Source organism: Dysidea avara, chromosome 1 (assembly GCF_963678975.1).
Source record: "Dysidea avara chromosome 1, odDysAvar1.4, whole genome shotgun sequence".
Classification (NCBI taxonomy): Eukaryota; Metazoa; Porifera; class Demospongiae; order Dictyoceratida; family Dysideidae; genus Dysidea; species Dysidea avara.
The window spans coordinates 2,846,797-2,871,131 of record NC_089272.1 but is presented as its reverse complement, the minus strand read 5'-3'; the positions used below and the strand labels follow the sequence as shown (position 1 = coordinate 2,871,131).

At 37.2% G+C, this 24,335-nt stretch overlaps 1 protein-coding gene across 2 annotated transcripts in view; it reads left to right on the top strand.

The window, feature by feature from the left end:
• The window catches only part of LOC136253005 (collagen alpha-4(IV) chain-like), a 38,701-nt gene that overhangs the window by 2,910 nt on the left and 11,456 nt on the right, over nt 1-24,335 (top strand). The window contains exons 3-9 of one of the 2 annotated variants that reach the window (XM_066045596.1): nt 4,651-4,713; nt 7,463-7,489; nt 8,466-8,510; nt 9,335-9,379; nt 9,707-9,760; nt 17,228-17,281; nt 20,543-20,614. In XM_066045596.1, coding sequence (XP_065901668.1) covers nt 4,651-4,713; nt 7,463-7,489; nt 8,466-8,510; nt 9,335-9,379; nt 9,707-9,760; nt 17,228-17,281; nt 20,543-20,614 — 360 coding nt within the window. Of the gene's footprint in view, nt 1-4,650; nt 4,714-7,462; nt 7,490-8,465; nt 8,511-9,334; nt 9,380-9,706; nt 9,761-15,325; nt 15,371-17,227; nt 17,282-20,542; nt 20,615-24,335 lie in introns of both variants that reach the window. The other variant, XM_066045600.1, reaches the window with a different exon arrangement.

Sequence of the window (24,335 nt, the reverse complement as noted above, 5' to 3'; positions counted from 1 at the left end):
ATGGCGTCTGTCTGTTAATGGTATTGTGGAGGGAAGCTGGTACACTGTTCCACCAATCGGATGCTTTATATATAAAGAACCATCGATATGGAGACACAAACAATGGCTTAACCCTTGTATGATATTGAGTTTGGGTGCTACCAAAGTGAACAGGTGGTTCCAAGGGAATACATCTGGTATGATGGGACATGGTGGAACATTGCACAAACAGAACGAAACTGAATGAGATTTTGAAATGGCAGCCACTACAAATGCTGGTAATACTGCAATAAATGATCATGATCTCGCAGATTTAAATTCATTTTCGGGAGACGCAGCAGACGTTGTGATAACTGTTGAGTCAGAGAGGGACCCCACACAGGTAGAGCATAATAAAGGTGACAAAATACAAGAGAATCAACTCTTTAATCAATTGAGTGCTCAGAGTCTGCTTGTGTGAATTGATTAGTATGCCATCTATAGATACTTGATTAGCCTAGGAAATGGTAGGGCCAAATATCACCCCAGATACTTCTGTTTATCCACCACCTTCAAGATTACTCTGTCAACTACAATGGGAGGATAATCTTCCAGCTTCTTACAATTGCCACGAAACCACATAACATTAGATTTGTTAAAGTTTAGCATCATTCTGCTGTCAGAGATAAAATTAGAAACTAACTACAGCTGAGAATTCGTTAAAGCAGCTCCACAGCAGATTAGGATGGTGTCATCAGTATACCGATCTGCTGACTAACACAAGCTACTGGGCCATTACCATACATGTACATATGTACCATATGGAGGGAAACTTTGGCGCCATTAAAATTTGGCAAATTTGGTGAATGACCATGAATTTGCCAAATTTTCCCCATCCAAATATTTTGGTGGCGAAGAAAGTAGCAAACCAAGCCTCAAACTAATCAATTTTCTACTCGACTAAGGGATAGTGGGCCAGGCATGAAGCCAAGCCTGTCTCAAGTACCTCACTAGGTAGCTAGTTACTGTACACATGGTATCCTCAAACTTCACCTCGAAATGGGCATGACAAGCGAGTTCTACCATATTAAGTACGATATTCCCTATTCCAGAGTGTGTAGATCTACTGTCTATATAGTATAGAGCAGTTTCAGCACGTGATTAAAATTACGTAAACCTTACCGAGACGCCATTTTGGTGCACCACCTGATTGATACAAACTGCGAATGTAGAGATTGTCAAGCTAGACTGAAGGCGTCCTGACAAAGCAATGGAATGATACAAGGATAAACTATGAATTATAGGTGGGGTCGACCCATTCTCAGCGATTTTCAAATTTAGCAGACAGTTTTTCTTGCCTGTTCTGTGGAATCCATGACACCGGCCGTTTGTTACTTTGTTCTAAGGACTAGTTTTGTCACAGCTGAGCAGCTTAAAGCGTGGAAAGGCCTTGAAGCCTATAACCAGTTTGTATACTAGTGGTTGGTTATAATTATTAATTATACTGAACTGGAAAGTCACTGGCTGGGTAAGGTATATTTCTTTATTGAACCATAGCCTCTGATTGAATGACTATCTTCTTACATGTACAGTTCATTCTATACACATACAAAGTTGTAGTTATATATTATGTGTTGTATAGGTTTGCCATTCACAGATGATGAGTGAGACGCCACTGTGCATGTGGAAAATTCTAGAGGAGACAGGTCATGTCTGCTGTTCACGTTGCAATTGCAAGGCTGGCCTTGGAGAAGTCTGTACACATATACTGTAGCAGCAGTGCTTTTTTATCTGGTTCACACAGACAATTTCGAGGAAACAGGAAAAACAAACTTTTGCTTTTGCCAAGGTCCAGAGAAATGATACACAGTTGGTTGTGACAACAATAACTGTAAATGGTTTTACTTAAGCTCATGACTGTTCCAAGGGGAAAGTGGTACTGCATGCCCTGAATGTAGAATTTGCCAAAATTTCTAAAGGAAAAGGCAACAGTAAAAAACCTCTTAAGAAGTATGTGAGGCATGCCATATTATTTGTTGTACAACCATTCATGTAAAATAAAATATTTACTGTACAATTGTCCATTAATTTTAGTTTGAGTCACATACATTGATTAAAGCACAGCAAACACGGATTATTCAATCAATCAAAGGTACCTTTTCACCTTTACTAAATGAGTCTGCAATTATAAGTGCTTTGAAGAATTGGAAGCCTTTGCTGGACAGCTAACAACTGACACATTCCACATGTGTGCGGACATTAGCAATAGTTATAGTTAGCTTAACCTCTGCTGTTGACAGTTGACTCTTTTTGTGAATGCAGGAAGGTGCAATGTAGCTTGCATGGCTCCCAAAGAAATAGTAACATCAAATCCACAGTCTGCCAACATTATATTCCCTGGCAAGAGTTTCTTCACAATACCAGTGTTCTGTTAACTATTTGTCACTGACACAGTGACACCCTAAACCTTGACAATCTGGTAGCTTTGTCAGCTGGCAAGGTCCTTCTCACACAATCAAATGTAGCCTTCGGTACTCCTAAGTTAGGTAAACTGGTGTGTGCTCCAGTGAAATCGTCACTCACAAAACTTTCCTCACAGAATGTGGTAGAGGCGAGGAGGGTATAGAGGTTCAGTTGCTTGCTCAGTTAGTTCATGAATAGCTGTCTGGCACTCAGTAAGCTGATCCTGCACAGTTCCAGAGCCATCACATTCTGACTTCTTATCAACATTCACTTAGCTGCATTCTTAGCTACCCAGCCAGTGACTTTTCAGTTCAGTACGATATAAACATCCTTCCCCAACCACTAACATACAAACTGGTTGTAGGCTTCAAGGCTTTCTACGCTATAAGCTGCTCAGCTGTACGTGACAAAACTAGTCCTTAAAACAAAGTAACAAACCGGGTACAAACGGTATCAATGGATTCCACAGGACAGGCAGGAGGAAAGCTTGGAAAAGCCGTCAGCTAAATTCACAAATCGTTAAGAAACTGGTCGATCCCACCTGTAGTTCATAATTTACCCTTGTATCGCTCTTTGTTTCGTCAGGAAGGCCTTCAGTCTAGCTTGACAATCTCTACATTCGCAGTTCATATCAATCCAGTGGTGCACCAAAATGGTGTCTCGGTAAGGTTTACGTAATGCTGATCACGTGCTGAAACTGCTCTATTACCTCAAGTATTACCTTTTAGTTGGTAGCTGACTCCAGGTGCCGTTGAGAGGCGTGGCACTCCACCAGTTCTCACTTCAGGGCCAGGCACAGTAATCTAATAAATTAAATAGGACGTGTGCTTTGCTAACAATTCGCCAAATTTTATTTCGCCAACAGTGATATTTTGCTTGATTTGCCAAATTTTTCCCCCTCCAAAGTTTCCCTCCATACAGTATTATGTTTCAGCTAAAACAATTTAAATTATATATACCTCACATTAATCAAAATGAATATTAGTCTGATGAGCAAAGTGTGTTAAACTCCAAACAAACTCCACACCTTCATGGTGTCATTTCTTGATACCAAGTACATTGTGTGAGCTGATGCAAATGGATCATGTGATCTTTTTGGCTTGGGTACCAATTTTACTATCTGAATTAGGGCTGAGGTAGGTATGTCCATATTATTCCTGATATCCAGATAATAATGTACTATCTGGATAGCAGTTTGAAGCCATTAGGATAGTTTCTAATAACGTAACATTTCCTTGATACATGGCTTCCACAATTAACTATTTTCCATAAGAATGTTAGTTTTTGTTTCTATTCTCAAGTACTAGTAAAACAAGTAAATATGCAACATCTTATAGTAAGTGATGATGTCACTATCAGTAGGATATCCGGAAAGATTTTCTCAGGATATCTGTTTCAGCCCTAATCTGAATTCAAAGCCTTCAATGTGCATTAGAGTGATTGTATTTAACCCTATTGTGTATGTCACAGTATTCACCTAGCAAAATAAAATAGAATGATTTTGTTACTACTATTCTAAGCTTGTATGTGTACATGAGAGCTGAGTTGTATGGCTAAGTGAGGGGACTATTATACTATAGTAACCTGTTGTGGTGCCTGAGTGGAACATTGCTGACTAACCGTTACCATTTCAACTGCTAATAACAACAAACTAAGTCAGGTAATTGTGTAGGAAAACACTAGTGCTTGCTGCTCCACCCGTAAACAGTTCAAACCTGTTGCTAAATTTAGAGGCGTGTACAGCTTTGTACTGTAGTCACCATACACGTAATAGAGACTTCTCTTGGCACCGTAGTGTTTAAATGTCTTGCAATTGTTTTCAGCCAATCAGATAACTTGTTTAAGTCTAAACAAGCCATAGCAGTTATGTGTAATTTGCATGTGACCTTCTTAGTCTGAAGCTGCATAGTGTGTGCACTTGTCATGATTTGTAGTGTTTGATTGTAGCTTGCCAAGACTTACAACTTTGTGTTGCTTTGTCACATATAGAAGTAAAACTAATAGTGTAGCACAGGGAAATAGGTGTATGACATAATTATATTGTGGCATATATATACACCATTAAATATTTTGAATCGTGATGCAAAATAGTTAAACCTTGTCATGATAGGTTACACATCAGCACTGTGATTCCTCCCACACAAAGTACAACAAATAATATAATGTATAGAATGACTATTAGTAATTTTATGTGTTATAATGTACATGTATGTGTTGTTTGTCTCAAAGGACCAAAAGGTGATCCTGGTATTAATGGTACAATGGGTGAACCAGGTTACAATGGGAGTATAGGTGAGGTGACTGACATATGCTACTGTACTGATACCAAATAATATCATAGGTATTTAGTATGTATGTTAAGTTAGAATAGTACAAATGTAATCAAAAATGTTGAAGTAGGAATCCCCCAAAGTGACGTGAGCCACCTAAAATGTCACCTTTAAAAGTCATCACATCCTAGAGACATCTTGCATGATGAAAATCACCTGTATGGAATAATATTAACCAAATGCAGCATTAAAAACAAGAAAACACTTACAGGCAGTTGGATATAGAATTTAAGAAATCGCCAAAACATCTGCCAGTCAGTCAGCCAGCCAGTCTACCTGCTTGCCTGACCACAGTCATGGCTGGAGGCTAATGAAGCAGCACGCGGCCACCATTTAATGCCACAATAACAAACTCACCAGTGGAATGTGCCTTTTGGGGTTCTGACAAGTGTGTGCGCTCTGTGCCTTGTCTTTCCTTTTATCTTCTATCAGGCTGGTCCTTTGTCTTCTTCATACAATGAATACATTAAATTTCCACATCAACACTTTCCTTGAACAACATACTTTTAGATGCCACAAAACTATTTAAGGTGATTATACTACTATAAGAGGTAGCTACTGGACACCTGGTAGATGCCTGTAACTTCATAATAGGTTTGAAATCACGTCCATTAACAATCTTGGTTGATTAATAATCATTGAGTGCAGAAACCACACCTCGTAACAATCTATTTTCATGATCATGATGACCACACCTCCATATTGTTGATCTAGCTTCATAATGCTAGCATAGTGAAAATATGAAATGTGACTTTACCCATGACAACAAATTAGATTTTTCACCAAGAACACAAAGCTACATGACAGATTTCATATTTTCACTATGCTAGAATTATACAGCTAGACCAATAAAAGGAGGTGTGGTCATCATGATCAAGTAAATAGATTAAGATATGTGGTCTCTGCACTCAATCATTATTAATCAACACAGTAACTATCAATCAAGACTTGAGTGGTCTGCTTTTGCTGGCTACTTTTCCCAAACACACTGACAATCCGTACAAGTGGTCTGGGGTCCTAATGGAGCTCTGGCCAGCCTGGGGATGGCTGTATGCGGTTGTACTGCTCTGTACACGTGGTGTTGAATAAAGACCTGTAAATGTCTTTTTCATTTTAGCCAGTTTTGAGAGTGCCTGATACAGTCAAGATCGAGTTTAAAACTATCTAAAATGGTAAGCTTAGCTGTTGGCTAAATGACTAAGTTTACCAGTTTTACCATTAAATGCTGGTCACAGTATAAACTTAGCTGTTGGCTACTTGTACAGTGGATGTTCTGGAAGGTAAGGAATTAGTGTAAAATGTGTGAAAATTTGGTACACATAGCTTGAACCATTGGCAAGCTACAACACACTGAATACTTAAAACCAGCATTTCTTGATACTTTTAAATAGGCAATAAGACCAGTTTTTCCAAACTGGGTCACAAATAGTGACACTTCCTTGGTAGGTTAAAGACTGTACTCTAATACAGCAGTCACCCTAATAGAACAGTCACATGTGTATGGCTGTATACTATAACAAAAGACTAGAATATTTTTAAAATATATAATTTAACAATGAAGTAGGGATCCAAGCAATAAAAAGTAGTGAAACAAGGAATGAATGATGGTATTACAGCATAGCTAAGTAGGAAATCTCTCCTTTGGCAAACTGTTATAACGTGGACTTTACCACTGAGCTATGCTGTAAATAATACCATCATATTCATCTCTTGTTTCATTGCTTGGATCCCTGCTTCATTGTTAAATTAAACATACTAGTATATTTGAGAGCGTGGGAATAATATTGAGATATCAAACTAATTTTACATGGTACTAGTATGTAGTGTATGCTGCTATGTATGACATCATATGAAAAATATCACACAAGAAATTGAAAGAATAACAGTGTAATCCACATATTATGTGACCAAGTTTTTACAAAACTGATCCAAATTGCAAATCAGGCAAAATCAAACTAACACCACCAGTGGAAAGCTACACTATCGCAGTACTAGTTTTGACACTCAGCACTACTCAAACTACTAGAGGCTGTTTTAACAGACGTCTTTTCTGGGTGGTGTGAAGTGCTCGAATGGTGGTTTCAGGCCTTGTGAATGACCTGGCTTGGCAAGAATCAGTGCTTTACTGGTGGACAGCCTGACAATGTTGGCCAGACATTTTTTCTGTTGATTTTGCTACATATCAGCCACTAACAAGCCAGCACAGCCCTGTAATCCCATGTCTGGATTCCAATTGTGGTCTGCCTCCATTTTGAAATCTATCTCTTGCCCTCCCTACCACTCTCCACCCTCCACCCCTTTGTGAGCACTCGTGATACTACTTTGCTTGTCCAACTGCTCATATTTTCTATCTTTTTTGGTGGGAAACTCTATGAGCAGCTACAAGTACTGGAAGTGGTGTGAAAGGTAATAGATTGATGCATTTTTTGTGTGAATTTCATATGTGTGCTTGCTATCCTTGGCAAGTTATGCTGACTTGAATTCTTTAAAACAGTTTATCTTGAAACTTCTAACATGTGAATTGGATCGTTTTTCCAAAATCCAGTCACATACTATGAAGTTATTGTAATCTTTATTGCCTAACGTAGTACTTAGTTTAATTGTCTTTATTTCCTTGATATTACATGGAAGGTACAGCTACATACAATTCAATAGTTATGTATGTTACAATAACTGATGTGACATTAACAGTTTTGTATTATGTACAATAGGACCACCTGGATATAATGGTAGTACAGGTGAGGTGAATATGAAAACAATGATGATGTGGTGTATAGACCATGTATGTAGTGTATGTATTCTCCTGCAGTACTAGTCATATGTCATTTTATTACTTGCTTAAAGCTGCTGTACCTCAGCAGTTAAACTGCAGATAAAAAGTTTAGAAAATTGGTACCATTATAATGGAAAGATCCTTATGTTATTTCTTTCTCAGTAGCATGTGCATACATACATGTATATACATACATGATATACAAGTGTGAGGGGTCTTAACTTGAAGGCCCTGTGTTGTGGTACCTGAGTGAAACATTGCTGACCATTTCAGCTGTTAATATCAATGACCCGAGCCACATAATTGTGTAGAATAACAAAGCTTCATAGAAAGCTGGAAGGGTTTAGGGTCTCTCTGAAGACATTTAGGGGCTTGGTTATGCCTAACCAATACTGCCAAGCTGCCATGAAGGAAAGTGAGGCTATTTGGGATAATATTCATAGGCAAGAAAGCCCAAACCTCCATGATCCCTACTAGACAGTTCTACTGTTCTGCTAGTTATGTTGGAATGCTATAATCTTTGTGTTAACATGAGAGAAGGGTTGTCAGGGGTTACCAGGGATTAATGGTACAATAGGACCACCTGGATATAATGGGAGTAGAGGTGAGGAGTAATGATGATGTGGTGTATAGTATTGTGAGGATTAGTTGTAGGTTTATACTTATAAAAATTAAAAACAAAAGACAGTTTGCAATTACACTATTAAAAATAAGGGATAACCATTACTCCCCTTGGGAGTTTTCAGTGTAGGGGGGGATTTAGCACCTCTATATTTTAGTGGAAAACCAGCACCATTCTGTAAAAGAGAAACAACAACTCTTTGAAAATACTTATGTAGGAAGTTGTAGTTACCCCTGAAGAGTTTACATTACCATGAAAGGTGTTTCCTTTACTCTATGTAATGATAATTGCTGTAACGTTAACAGTTTTGTGTTAACAGGATTACCAGGGATCAATGGTACAATAGGACCACCTGGGAGTAGAGGTGAGGAGTAATGATGATGTGATGTATAGTATTGTGAGGATTAGTTGTAGGTTTATACTTATAAAAAAAGACAGTTTGCAATTACACTATTAAAAATAAGGGATAACCATTACTCCCCTTGGGAGTTTCCAGTGTAGGGGGGGATTTAGCACCTCTGTATTTTAGTGGAAAACCAGCACCATTCTGTAAAAGAGAAACAGCAACTCTTTGAAAATACTTATGTAGGAAGTTGTAGTTACCCCTGAAGAGTTTACATTACCATGAAAGGTGTTTCCTTTACTCTATGTACTGATAATTTCTCCAACTTTTCAAACACACCTTAAGTAGTTAAAGTCTAAGTAGCTAAAGTCTTTGAGCAGGCTGTAGGACCAGGTGTCCTACAGACCTTCAGCACTTGTGCTGTAAAGCATTAATTAATAAAATAATTGCTGTAACGTTAACAGTTTTGTGTTAACAGGATTACCAGGGATCAGTGGTACAATAGGACCACCTGGGAGTAGAGGTGAGGAGTAATGATGATGTGATGTATAGTATTGTGAGGATTAGTTGTAGGTTTATACTTATAAAAAAAGACAGTTTGCAATTACACTATTAAAAATAAGGGATAACCATTACTCCCCTTGGGAGTTTCCAGTGTTGGGGGGGATTTAGCACCTCTGTATTTTAGAACCAGCACCATTCTGTAAAAGAGAAGCAGCAACTCTTTGAGAATACTTATGTAGGAAGTTGTAGTTACCCCTGAAGAGTTTACATTACCATGAAAGGTGTTTCCTTTACTCTATGTAATGATAATTGCTGTAACGTTAACAGTTTTGTGTTAACAGGATTACCAGGCATCAATGGTACAATAGGACCACCTGGGAGTAGAGGTGAGGAGTAATGATGATGTGATGTATAGTATTGTGAGGATTAGTTGTAGGTTTATACTTATAAAAAAAGACAGTTTGCAATTACACTATTAAAAATAAGGGATAACCATTACTCCCCTTGGGAGTTTCCAGTGTAGGGGGGGATTTAGCACCTCTGTATTTTAGTGGAAAACCAGCACCATTCTGTAAAAGAGAAACAGCAATTCTTTGAAAATACTTATGTAGGAAGTTGTAGTTACCCCTGAAGAGTTTGCATTACCATGAAAGGTGTTTCCTTTACTCTATGTAATGATAATTGCTGTAACGTTAACAGTTTTGTGTTAACAGGATTACCAGGGATCAATGGTACAATAGGACCACCTGGATATAATGGGAGTAGAGGTGAGGAGTAATGATGATGTGGTGTATAGTATTGTGAGGATTAGTTGTAGGTTTATACTTATAAAAAAAGACAGTTTGCAATTACACTATTAAAAATAAGGGATAACCATTACTCCCCTTGGGAGTTTCCAGTATAGGGGGGGATTTAGCACCTCTGTATTTTAGTGGAAAACCAGCACCATTCTGTAAAAGAGAAGCAGCAACTCTTTGAAAATACTTATGTAGGAAGTTGTAGTTACCCCTGAAGAGTTTACATTACCATGAAAGGTGTTTCCTTTACTCTATGTAATGATAATTGCTGTAACGTTAACAGTTGTGTGTTGACAGGAGTACCAGGGATCAGTGGTACAATAGGACCACCTGGGAGTAGAGGTGAGGAGTAATGATGATGTGATGTATAGTATTGTGAGGATTAGTTGTAGGTTTAAACTTATAAAAAAAGACAGTTTGCAATTACACTATTAAAAATAAGGGATAACCATTACTCCCCTTGGGAGTTTCCAGTGTAGGGGGGATTTAGCACCTCTGTATTTTAGTGGAAAACCAGCACCATTCTGTAAAAGAGAAACAGCAACTCTTTGAAAATACTTATGTAGGAAGTTGTAGTTACCCCTGAAGAGTTTACATTACCATGAAAGGTGTTTCCTTTACTCTATGTAATGATAATTGCTGTAACGTTAACAGTTTTGTGTTAACAGGATTACCAGGGATCAATGGTACAATAGGACCACCTGGGAGTAGAGGTGAGGAGTAATGTAATGTGATGTATAGTATTGTGAGGATTAGTTGTAGGTTTATACTTATAAAAAAAGACAGTTTGCAATTACACTATTATGAGTTACTCTCTAAAATCCCTATGGATATAATTACATGAAAATAACAAGGAGAAAACATCCTGACCACCTGGTAGACTCCTGTAAGCATTCGAGCGTAAATCGGATGGCTGCAGGTTCGAGGCTACCTAGGTCCAGTCATGGATTTTTTCTCCTTTCTCCAACTTTTCAAACACACCTTAAGTAGTTAAAGTCTAAGTAGCTAAGGTCTTTGAGCAGGCTGTAGGACCAGGTGTCCTACAGACCTTCAGCACTTGTGCTGTAAAGCATTAATAAATAAATAAATAAATAAATATTAAAAATAAGAGATAACCATTACTCCCCTTGGGACTTTCCAGTGTTGGGGGGGATTTAGCACCTCTGTATTTTAGTGGAAAACCAGCACCATTCTGTAAAAGAGAAGCAGCAACTCTTTGAAAATACTTATGTAGGAAGTTGTAGTTACCCCTGAAGAGTTTACATTACCATGAAAGGTGTTTCCTTTACTCTATGTAATGATAATTGCTGTAACGTTAACAGTTTTGTGTTAACAGGATTACCAGGGATCAATGGTACAATAGGACCACCTGGGAGTAGAGGTGAGGAGTAATGATGATGTGATGTATAGTATTGAGAGGATTAGTTGTAGGTTTATACTTATAAAAAAAGACAGTTTGCAATTACACTATTAAAAATAAGGGATAACCATTACTCCCCTTGGGAGTTTCCAGTGTAGGGGGGGATTTAGCACCTCTGTATTTTAGTGGAAAACCAGCACCATTCTGTAAAAGAGAAGCAGCAACTCTTTGAAAATACTTATGTAGGAAGTTGTAGTTACCCCTGAAGAGTTTACATTACCATGAAAGGTGTTTCCTTTACTCTATGTAATGATAATTGCTGTAACGTTAACAGTTTTGTGTTAACAGGATTACCAGGGATCACTGGTACAATAGGACCACCTGGGAGTAGAGGTGAGGAGTAATGATGATGTGATGTATAGTATTGTGAGGATTAGTTGTAGGTTTATACTTATAAAAAAAGACAGTTTGCAATTACACTATTAAAAATAAGGGATAACCATTACTCCCCTTGGGAGTTTCCAGTGTAGGGGGGGATTTAGCAACTCTGTATTTTAGTGGAAAACCAGCACCATTCTGTAAAAGAGAAACAGCAACTCTTTGAAAATACTTATGTAGGAAGTTGTAGTTACCCCTGAAGAGTTTACATTACCATGAAAGGTGTTTCCTTTACTCTATGTAATGATAATTGCTGTAACGTTAACAGTTTTGTGTTAACAGGAGTACCAGGGATCAATGGTACAATAGGACCACCTGGGAGTAGAGGTGAGGAGTAATGTAATGTGATGTATAGTATTGTGAAGATTAGTTGTAGGTTTATACTTATAAAAAAAGACAGTTTGCAATTACACTATTAAAAATAAGGGATAACCATTACTCCCCCTGGGAGTTTCCAGTGTAGGGGGGATTTAGCAACTCTGTATTTTAGTGGAAAACCAGCACCATTCTGTAAAAGAGAAACAACAACTCTTTGAAAATACTTATGTAGGAAGTTGTAGTTACCCCTGAAGAGTTTACATTACCATGAAAGGTGTTTCCTTTACTCTATGTAATGATAATTTCTCCAACTTTTCAAACACACCTTAAGTAGTTAAAGTCTAAGTAGCTAAAGTCTTTGAGCAGGCTGTAGGACCAGGTGTCCTACAGACCTTCAGCACTTGTGCTGTAAAGCATTAATTAATAAAATAATTGCTGTAACGTTAACAGTTTTGTGTTAACAGGATTACCAGGGATCAGTGGTACAATAGGACCACCTGGGAGTAGAGGTGAGGAGTAATGATGATGTGATGTATAGTATTGTGAGGATTAGTTGTAGGTTTATACTTATAAAAAAAGACAGTTTGCAATTACACTATTATGAGTTACTCTCTAGAATCCCTATGGATATAATTACATGAAAATAACAAGGAGAAAACATCCTGACCACCTGGTAGACTCCTGTAAGCATTCGAGCGTAAATCGGATGGCTGCAGGTTCGAGGCTACCTAGGTCCAGTCATGGATTTTTTCTCCTTTCTCCAACTTTTCAAACACACCTTAAGTAGTTAAAGTCTAAGTAGCTAAGGTCTTTGAGCAGGCTGTAGGACCAGGTGTCCTACAGACCTTCAGCACTTGTGCTGTAAAGCATTAATAAATAAATAAATAAATATTAAAAATAAGGGATAACCATTACTCCCCTTGGGAGTTTCCAGTGTAGGGGGGGATTTAGCACCTCTGTATTTTAGTGGAAAACCAGCACCATTCTGTAAAAGAGAAGCAGCAACTCTTTGAAAATACTTATGTAGGAAGTTGTAGTTACCCCTGAAGAGTTTACATTACCATGAAAGGTGTTTCCTTTACTCTATGTAATGATAATTGCTGTAACGTTAACAGTTTTGTGTTAACAGGATTACCAGGGATCAGTGGTACAATAGGACCACCTGGGAGTAGAGGTGAGGAGCAATGATGATGTGATGTATAGTATTGTGAGGATTAGTTGTAGGTTTATACTTATAAAAAAAGACAGTTTGCAATTACACTATTAAAAATAAGGGATAACCATTACTCCCCTTGGGAGTTTCCAGTGTAGGGGGGGATTTAGCACCTCTGTATTTTAGTGGAAAACCAGCACCATTCTGTAAAAGAGAAACAGCAACTCTTTGAAAATACTTATGTAGGAAGTTGTAGTTACCCCTGAAGAGTTTACATTACCATGAAAGGTGTTTCCTTTACTCCTATGTACTGATAATTTCTCCAACTTTTCAAACACACCTTAAGTAGTTAAAGTCTAAGTAGCTAAAGTCTTTGAGCAGGCTGTAGGACCAGGTGTCCTACAGACCTTCAGCACTTGTGCTGTAAAGCATTAATTAATAAAATAATTGCTCTAATGTTAACAGTTTTGTGTTAACAGGATTACCAGGGATCAGTGGTACAATAGGACCACCTGGGAGTAGAGGTGAGGAGTAATGATGATGTGATGTATAGTATTGTGAGGATTAGTTGTAGGTTTATACTTATAAAAAAAGACAGTTTGCAATTACACTATTAAAAATAAGGGATAACCATTACTCCCCTTGGGAGTTTCCAGTGTAGGGGGGGATTTAGCACCTCTGTATTTAGTGGAAAACCAGCACCATTCTGTAAAAGAGAAGCAGCAACTCTTTGAAAATACTTATGTAGGAAGTTGTAGTTACCCCTGAAGAGTTTACATTACCATGAAAGGTGTTTCCTTTACTCTATGTAATGATAATTGCTGTAACGTTAACAGTTTTGTGTTAACAGGATTACCAGGGATCACTGGTACAATAGGACCACCTGGGAGTAGAGGTGAGGAGTAATGATGATGTGATGTATAGTATTGTGAGGATTAGTTGTAGGTTTATACTTATAAAAAAAGACAGTTTGCAATTACACTATTAAAAATAAGGGATAACCATTACTCCCCTTGGGAGTTTCCAGTGTAGGGGGGGATTTAGCACCTCTGTATTTTAGTGGAAAACCAGCACCATTCTGTAAAAGAGAAACAACAACTCTTTGAAAATACTTATGTAGGAAGTTGTAGTTACCCCTGAAGAGTTTACATTACCATGAAAGGTGTTTCCTTTACTCTATGTAATGATAATTGCTGTAACGTTAACAGTTTTGTGTTAACAGGAGTACCAGGGATCAATGGTACAATAGGACCACCTGGGAGTAGAGGTGAGGAGTAATGTAATGTGATGTATAGTATTGTGAGGATTAGTTGTAGGTTTATACTTATAAAAAAAGACAGTTTGCAATTACACTATTATGAGTTACTCTCTAGAATCCCTATGGATATAATTACATGAAAATAACAAGGAGAAAACATCCTGACCACCTGGTAGACTCCTGTAAGCATTCGAGCGTAAATCGGATGGCTGCAGGTTCGAGGCTACCTAGGTCCAGTCATGGATTTTTTCTCCTTTCTCCAACTTTTCAAACACACCTTAAGTAGTTAAAGTCTAAGTAGCTAAGGTCTTTGAGCAGGCTGTAGGACCAGGTGTCCTACAGACCTTCAGCACTTGTGCTGTAAAGCATTAATAAATAAATAAATAAATAAATAAATATTAAAAATAAGGGATAACCATTACTCCCCTTGGGAGTTTCCAGTGTTGGGGGGGATTTAGCACCTCTGTATTTTAGTGGAAAACCAGCACCATTCTGTAAAAGAGAAGCAGCAACTCTTTGAAAATACTTATGTAGGAAGTTGTAGTTACCCCTGAAGAGTTTACATTACCATGAAAGGTGTTTCCTTTACTCTATGTAATGATAATTGCTGTAACATTAACAGTTTTGTGTTAACAGGATTACCAGGGATCAATGGTACAATAGGACCACCTGGGAGTAGAGGTGAGGAGTAATGATGATGTGATGTATAGTATTGTGAGGATTAGTTGTAGGTTTATACTTATAAAAAAAGACAGTTTGCAATTACACCATTAAAAATAAGGGATAACCATTACTCCCCTTGGGAGTTTCCATTGTAGGGGGGGATTTAGCACCTCTGTATTTTAGTGGAAAACCAGCACCATTCTGTAAAAGAGAAGCAGCAACTCTTTGAAAATACTTATGTAGGAAGTTGTAGTTACCCCTGAAGAGTTTACATTACCATGAAAGGTGTTTCCTTTACTCTATGTAATGATAATTGCTGTAACATTAACAGTTTTGTGTTAACAGGATTACCAGGGATCAATGGTACAATAGGACCACCTGGGAGTAGAGGTGAGGAGCAATGATGACATAGAGTACAGTATGTGTGTGTAGTGTGTGTGTGTGTGTGTGTGTGTGTGTGTGTGTGTGTGTGTGCGTGCGTGTGTGTGTGTGTGTGTGTGTTCATTGTATGTCATTACTTATACGTACTTATAGCAGTTAAATTGCAGTTTGGAAATTTATTGTTCTCCAGTATCATTACAATATCATTTATTGTGGTGCCCGAGTGAAACATTGCTGACTAATGTTTATCATTTCAGCTGCTAATAACAATGAACCAAGTTATGCGTGCTACTTCTACTATAAATGATTCAAACCTGTTGTGCTAAATTTAGATGTGTGTTTTGTACTGTGGTCATCACCATATAATAGAGACTACACATGGCACTCTTGTATTGAAATGCCTTGTTTTTAGCCAATCAGATAGCTTGTAATCAAGCCATAGTAGTTATGTGTATATGACCTTCTTAGTGTGAAGCCACGTAGTGTGCAATTGTTATGATTTGAAGCGTTTGATTGTAGCTTGTCAAGACTTACAACTTTGTGTTGCTTTGTGGTTATGGTAACATATAGAAGTAAATAGTGTGACACAGGGAATACACAGGGAATACACAGGGAATACACAGGGAATACACAGGGAATACACAGGGAATACATATGATATTGTGGCATATCATACATAGTAGGGACCACAAAGGAATAGGTGTGGTCCACGAAATAACATCACCTAAAACCAGCCTCAATTTTCCTTGATGACGATGAGGCAGTATTGGTTAGGCAAAACTAAGCCCAAACAAGCCTTCAGATCGATCCGAAATGCTTTCAACAAGTTGCTACAAAATTAAAAAAAATTAATAGAATTTTCTACTGACTGACTGAGTAACTAATGCCTTCAATGGCTCTAAGGCTACGGGCTTGATTTTTTCACTGTTCGATGTCGCTTCGGCCCAAGAGATGCCTTTTGCATACCACAGTCCGTATAATGCATTCTTCATGGACTTACCAGTGTCTTCCTTTGTGTCCCATTCATCTTTGCTGACAGTGAAAAGTGTTGATTTGGCAGTAGCATGTGATGGCTTCCCTCCGTAAAGAAAATTGTCTGTATTTTTCATAGTGGCTATTGTGATTGCTGAGGTGCTTTTCAAACAGTTCTTGATTCGTACTGCTGTGTAACGGGTTGAACAAAGCCGACAACGAAGTGTAATGGATACTTCACTTTTCAGATGATATATGATATAATTGGGCACGTGGCGCCATTTCTTTCTTTTGGTATGCATGAATTGCAGAGGTGCTTTTAGAACAGTTCTTGATTCGAAATACTGTGTAATGGGTTGAACATAACTGACAACAGATACTTCACTTTTCAGATGATAATTGATATAGCTGGGGCACGCAGTGCCATTTAAGATGTGGTATGCGTGGGTTTACCAATCATAATAATTATTTACAAAAAACAGTTAACACAAATTTTCAGCTAGAGTAGGGACCATAGCACATCGATAAAAAATACTGAAACAAGCTGGAGTAGTGCACAATATTGAATCACAGTAAAACAATAAGAAGTGTTATATCCCCACTGTGCATTTCTGTTGTGGTATCTTGGAGCACAGTAGGGATATGACACTTCTTATTGTTTTTCTGTGATTTAATATCATACACTACTCCAGCTTGTTTCAGTACTTTTTATCAAAATGCTATGGTCCCTACTCTAGTTGAAAATTCCAAAATTTTTTGTGTACTTCAAGTATTTGCACCGTGATCAAAAAGTTAAAACCTTTTCACGCATCAGTATGATTCCTCTCGCACAAAGTACATCATGTATAATATTACATAGAATCACTTTATACATGTATGTGTTGTTTGTCTCAGGTGATCCTGGTATTAATGGTACAATGGGTGAACCAGGTTACAATGGGAGTAAAGGTGAGGTGACTGACATGTGCTACTGTATTGATACGTAGGTGCATATGGGTATTTAATATGTTAAAATAGTAACCATTGTATTTGAGAGCGTGAGCAAAAATAATTATCATCAAATTAATGGTGCATGGTACAGTGAGCAACCAATTAATGATCAAGTTTGATCCCTTTAGTCATAGCTCACTGCAGGAATATCCTACAAACTTCCAGTTTTCATGATCTTTTTTAGTGATCCTTGAGCTATCTAATGGAGACAGTGCAATTTTCGTAGACTGGTTTATTTAAACATTCTGCATGCTTGACTGAAACCGTGTAAACATGTATTATCAAACACCAACATGTGTTATCAACCACCAACATGTGTTATCAACCACCAACATGTGTTATCAACCACACGTACATTGTACAAAACACTAATTATCGACCTTGTGTTAATATCCAGCTATCAGATAACTCTGCCATGGATGATGCAATTCAGCATGTAATAATGACTAAGATTCATTATTTTGCATGTTTAATATATGCAATACATTCACAACTGGTTTACAACACACTAGAACAAAAAAACTACTATATAGTTCTTAAACGTTTTGCTGCCCATATGCATAACATCAACTAACTTGACATGGATGCTTCCACTGGTTCATTACACCTGTATGTGTTTACAGAAAAGGTTTAACCAACCTATGTAATGTGTATGACATAAACTATAAAGATACATTTTATAGAATGGAAATTGGATCAAAGATCAAGGTGCTATACCATGAAAACAAAAACATATGTAACAAATGTGTCATTTCATGGCTACCATCTTTGATGGACAACTTTTTTTCGCCCTGTCTTGGAGGCTGCACCATAGATAGTGTATATGTAGCTCAAAACAGTTTAGCTGTGAAAGAGTGTGGTTTTCAACAATAGGTTAGTATGTATGAAAAAATGTGACACTAACGGCAATGATATATCACATCTTTTTTCATACTTGCCTAGTGTTGGAAGTCTACATTGTATGAAGTTACTTGCTATATGACTGCTCTATTAGAGTAATTACATAATTACTAGCTTGTGTTCTTGTTACATATTTATGTTAATTAGATGTTCACATTATAACTTCTTGGTCTTAGGTCTGAATTCCATTCTGTTAAAAAGTAATAAGAAAGTTTGTACATTTACCTTGTCAGTTTACTGAAGTTTGCAAGACAGTGTTATATCTTGATTGCTGCAAAGATGATAATACATTTTGAAATAATGCACATTATTAAAATTTATTATTGCAACCATGCCAACTTTTCCACCAAGGTTTTTGAAGGCTACACCCTTTTATACAGCTTGGATGTTTTTGCATGGATTTCACTTCTTTGTGTATTTAATATCTCAAAGCCAACCATAAACTGGCTTTGAGCATAGGTGTACTAATGGTTATGGGATTGGAAACGGAAGTTGCGGTTTCTGGTATCTGTGTTTTGACTGACATAATATTTCACCTCATTGTACTACGCATGGTATTTTGCAGGGTCCAGAATCATTGCTGTAAGTAGAAAACAGTGCCGTGTTGTTGTATCAATATTTGGAGTGCACACTGCACAGCAGAAGGAATTATGAGTCACCATACTGAATTTTAAAATGGTTTGTTGCTTTGTCTGGGCAATACATGTACCAAAAAGAAACTGAAATACAAAGTGAGTTTGTCTTAAAACCTACCAAAAAATGGCATTCTGCCAAGATACAACTGCACTAACACATTAAACACTTGTGATAGCCTGAATATGGCCTAACTTAAGCTTTGCTAGTCATCTAGGGGTGTTGCAATGCAGCTGCACACTTAGTTTACGGGTGACACAGCCCGATAAAACTCCAGTTTCAACTCTGAGTGATGATATTAAAATACTGGCTATTTCTATACTCTAGAAATGTAATACTTTCGAGAAAGTTCCATTGCACTTACTGTACGAAGCAGCCTGCCACACTCGGAAGTAGAGAAGGCAGAACACGGATAACTTCAAAGGGATTTACCGTCCACTGTATAATTTCTATGTAAAATTATCATGTGTGCGACTTCTGTTTCCAATCCTGGTAAGTGTCATTATACATTGAGGCTTGTTTTTACACAAGTCATTGTTATGATGATCATGTAAGACAAAGTAGTGCTGTACCAATGCAGAAAAGTACTTAGCAATATCAAAGCCAAAGGATCTGCACAAAAACCAATGCTGATAATTGCCGATATTGCTCTATAAAATAATGTGCTTGCTTGTTCATGGATAAGCAATCAAATAAACTCTGTAATACAATACTATTGTAACTTCTCTAGTATTCCATCAATTCCAAGCGGATATTATAGCCATTTTGGTATTGATAGATATTGGTAGAGTGAAAAGAATAATCTAAGGAAACATCACTCTTTGTAGTTCATTTATTAGTGTGTAGACAAGTCTATAAACATGTGATCCTGCTGCTGATGGAATCAAGCAGGCCCTTGAGTAACTCTGCATCACTAAGGGCTGCTGAATTATTGAGCTAGAATCTTCCCAGCTATCGATTACTGAGTTACAAAATACTCATGGTATCTTGGAGCCCAGACACATTGTAAGTGCCACCATGAGGTGAACTATAGTCTGACCCTGTCGTTGATAGTTGCATAGCTTTAGAATTAATTTTATTTTGTTTACTGGGAGCTACTTATACATAAAAATGTTTTCTTTCTTCCTGTACATATACCCATGGGGCTTTCTTGGCCGCACAACACACTACCGTAAGTCTTATATTTGATATTGCAAAATTTTAATGCACAGATAAAAATGAAATCCATTGTACAGAGGGAAACTTTGGTGGAGGGAAATTTTGGTGAATCAAACAAATTTCAATGCTCCCTTCTCAAATTTTGTACTGCAAATGCCCTCCGCCTCCCCTCCCCCCAAATTTGAGCAAAACTACCTACACAATTGTGAAATATGGGCCCTCAAAGTTTGGCTTCTTAATTTTTTCTTCGTTTAGGGGGCTTGCAAACATAATATTTGGATGGGGCAAATTTGGTAAAATAATGGTCATTCACCAGATTTGCTGGTGCCAAAATTTGCCTCCATACGGTATTATGAGTTTAATTGTTATCTTTAGTGCTTGACTTAGTACTGTACCTACAACTCACCGTAAACAATGAAAGTTTGGCATTATTATGGTTTAGTGAATTTAGGGAATTAAAGGAAATTTGCCAAACTTTATTTGCTGTTTTGTTTCAGTTGTCTGATGTTATTGGTTTTGTGTTAACAGGAGAAAAGGGTTGTCTGGGGTCACCAGGGATCAATGGTACAATAGGACCACCCGGCTATAATGGTAGTAAAGGTGAGGTGAACAGGAAATAATGATAATGTGGCAGCGGCGGAGGAAGTAGTTGATATGAGGGGGGGCTGGGCTGACCCAGACTTATTTCTGTAATTTGGTAAGGTGAGACCAAAAAAAAAAAAAAAAAAAAAAAAGTTTGCAACCAACTGACAAGAGCTTTTCACCTCACCAGCTACCATTTCTAGCTGATAAACTACATAAAAATCCTTTCATAGCTCGCTACACACTGAATACTTTATTAAAGTGACTGCTCTATTAGAGTATCTCGATCTTTATCACGGTTTTCAGCCCCACTCCAAGAAAGATAATTTCGGTGTGATATCATTCTGAGGGGGGGCTTTAGCCCCCTAGCCCCCCCTTTCCGCCGCCTATGTAATGTGGTATGTATTGTTACTATTAGTCCAGTGTGTGTTTGTCATTAGTTATTTATAGCAGTGAAAATTACAGATAAAATTTTTAAAGAGCAGTTTACTTTCAAAACACTTTACATTACTATTTAGTACCACTGTTTATTTAAATCTTATTGTTTGTGGATACAAATCAAACTGACTATAGTGGATAGTTGTACATACGTGGTATGGACCTTATCTGCATCGATGTCACAACATGATAATGGTTGCCGGTAGTGTGGGCACTTTCATAAAATTTGTATGGGCAACTATGGAAAGAAAATTTTAAATGATCATAATTATTTTGACCAAGAAAGAAGATATTGAGTTCCAGCCAGCAGGTATGGTTATAAATTAGCTGAAAGAATAATCTAAAATTACTTTGAAAATCACCCAAAATTGCTTTATGGGAAGAAAAAATTTGAACGATCATATCTTGAAAAGAAGATATTGAGCTCTAACCACCAGATATAGTTGTAAGACACTATGATTAATCACATGATTAATATGTAAACATAGTCATCCATACAAATTTTATGAAAGTGCTACACTACTGGCAGTTACTTTTATGTTGTGCCGTAATTGCGAATAAGGTCCATTCTTAACCAGAAGCTACATCATCCTCACTTGTGATACAGCTCGTTTAAATCATCATTAATTTTAAATGTTGCCTATCTATAGGCACTGAATTCTTTTCCAACATACTGAGTGAGTGTTTAATGTAAAGAATTTCTAATAGTAGTATAGCGGCGTAGCCCCCAAAATTGGCAATATTGTGCACTTTTTCATAAAACCATGAAACTTTCCACATAATAGTAGTCCTCAATACATGTATTTTTAGATATAGTGCCATCGCTGAGTTGACCTTTGGTGACCTTTACGGCCATTTTTGTACAAAAATAAATCATTTTTGTCTTATCTCCTTGAGGCAGTAATTAACTTGTTAAAACATGGTACCAAACAAAAGGTCTTGTTGATAGAAACAAGAGTTCATAATATATATATACTAAGGAGAGTATCCTACTCTCATATACCCCTGTAGAAGGGTGTATCATTAAGTTATGATGTAATAACAAGATGTTGTGGTTTGTGATATATGAGCAGCCATAAAAGTGCAACAATCATTAGCACCATTTCACACTCGCGACGCTCAGTATACCCGTATTCGTGAATAGCCTAGCAAGAAATGCCTATGAAGCGGTCTTATCCCATGAAGGAACGATTGTAGTTCGGTGAGAAACGCTTTGAGCTGGAGTTAGTTTGGTTGCTAGTGACGTTGTTAGGCACACGTTCAATCAATGCCATGCATATGTTAAACTAATCACATCATTAATTATACAAAGAAAAATGGACGAACTCAGAAACGCTACATCATAACTTCACGATATGCCCTTCTACAGGGGTATATGAGAGTAAGATACCCTCCTCAGGATTATATTATTAGAAACAATTTGATTTTCAATTTACAAGGTTATGATCATTTTTATTAGCTGCAAAATTTGATATATTACCTGCCCTCGAGGTGTGAATTACCTGTGGGCTGATAATTTTATCAAATTTTTCAGCTAATAAAAATACTCATAACTTAAGAATGAAATCACCTATTGGCTTCAAATTAAAACCACGTTGTTTCTGTCAGTAAGATCTTTTGTTTGGTACCATGGTTTAACAAGTTAATTACTGCCTCAGGGAGTTATAGACAAAAATAATCAATTTTCTGTACAAAAATAGCCGTAATGGTCACCAAAGGTCAAATAAGCGATGGAACTATATCTAAAAATACATGTATTGAGGACTACTATTTATGTGGAAAGTTTCATGGTTTTATGAAAAAGTGCACAATTTTTTTGGTTGTGCCGCTATACTAATAGTTAAAATGTCAAATGTAAAGAATTAAAATAGTTGCTTATCTACCACTTCTGTGTCCATCTACTGTTAAAGGCTGCTGCCTACAATTGCCTTGTTAGGCCCTTATTAGAATATGCTACTCCTGTATGGTATTTATATTCTGCAAGAGACATGCTCAACTGGAAGAATTCAGCAAAGAGCTGCACGCTGGGTATGTGGTAGCAGATGGAATCCTTATACCTGTAACTGGTCCAAATCTTCCACCTCTTGTCTACAGGATCTAAAATGACCTTCACTATATTCTCATTGGTCATACCTTGCTATAGCTCAAGTACATGACATTCTACATAACAAAGTCTCCATCCCATTTAATTCACATTTTAAATTCTTCAACATTGTACTAGATCTCATTCATTGTCACTTGCCACATCATCATCTATGTACCATCAGTATTCATTTTTATAAACTCTCTATTCCTTTGGAACTCAGTACCTGCAGAAGTTTTGCAAATAACCAATTCAAGCCCTTTCCAGTTAACGCTTTGTCGTTTTCTTTTTAACTATCTGATCTCCTTTATTTTTGTCTTGTTCTTGTGTAGGTATTTTTGTGCTCATGTTCTGTTGTAAGTTTATTTATGATTGTTTTGTACTTGTACCTGTATGTATGTCTCTGTAAGGGGAGCACATTTGCAGGCTTTGCCTTTTGTGCAACCCTTGTCTTTTACACAAATCGATAATCTAATCTAATCTACAAAGGACAAAACGAACCTTACATTGCTAGCAATACTATAATGATCAAGACCACACAGATATATACCACTTCCCAGTTATACGTAGGTTTGTGAGATTGTAATCATTGTATATACCTCCCAAAAGTATGTACATAGACAGAGCTTATAGAGTGCTTGATATACCTGTATTTTAAGTGGAACTGGTTGGTGTAAACCATGTGAAATGTTGCTAAACCTGTCACATATAAGATGTCAGTTGAAGAAACAGTGTGTATGTTATAGAAGTATAGGAATTTGTATGGACAATAAATTGCACTGAAACAAGCTGAATTAGAATAGTACGTAATGTCCAATTACTGTAAAACAATAAGAAGCAAATATCCCTACTGTGTTGTGAAGATTCTATAATTGAAATGCACAGTAGGGACATTTGCTTCTTATTGTTTTACTTTAATCAGACATTACGTAATACTCCAATCCAGCTTGTTTCATTACTACATCTAAGTAGTTTCTGCATGATAATATTGATGTATGGACAGTAAGGCAGTCACCTTAGGGCCAAACGTTCTTAGCCTTAAAGTGCAGGTGGCTGCTTTGTACAGTTGGATCAGTGTGTTTAATGTCTCACAAGATTAAGTTGGCCCCTATGGAGTGGTGACTTTTCTATACAGGTGGCTGATAAGACAGGTTCCTCTGTATTTCATAAAATTTTGACAAGTAAGACAGTACATAGTGGTCTTACAATACATTTTTC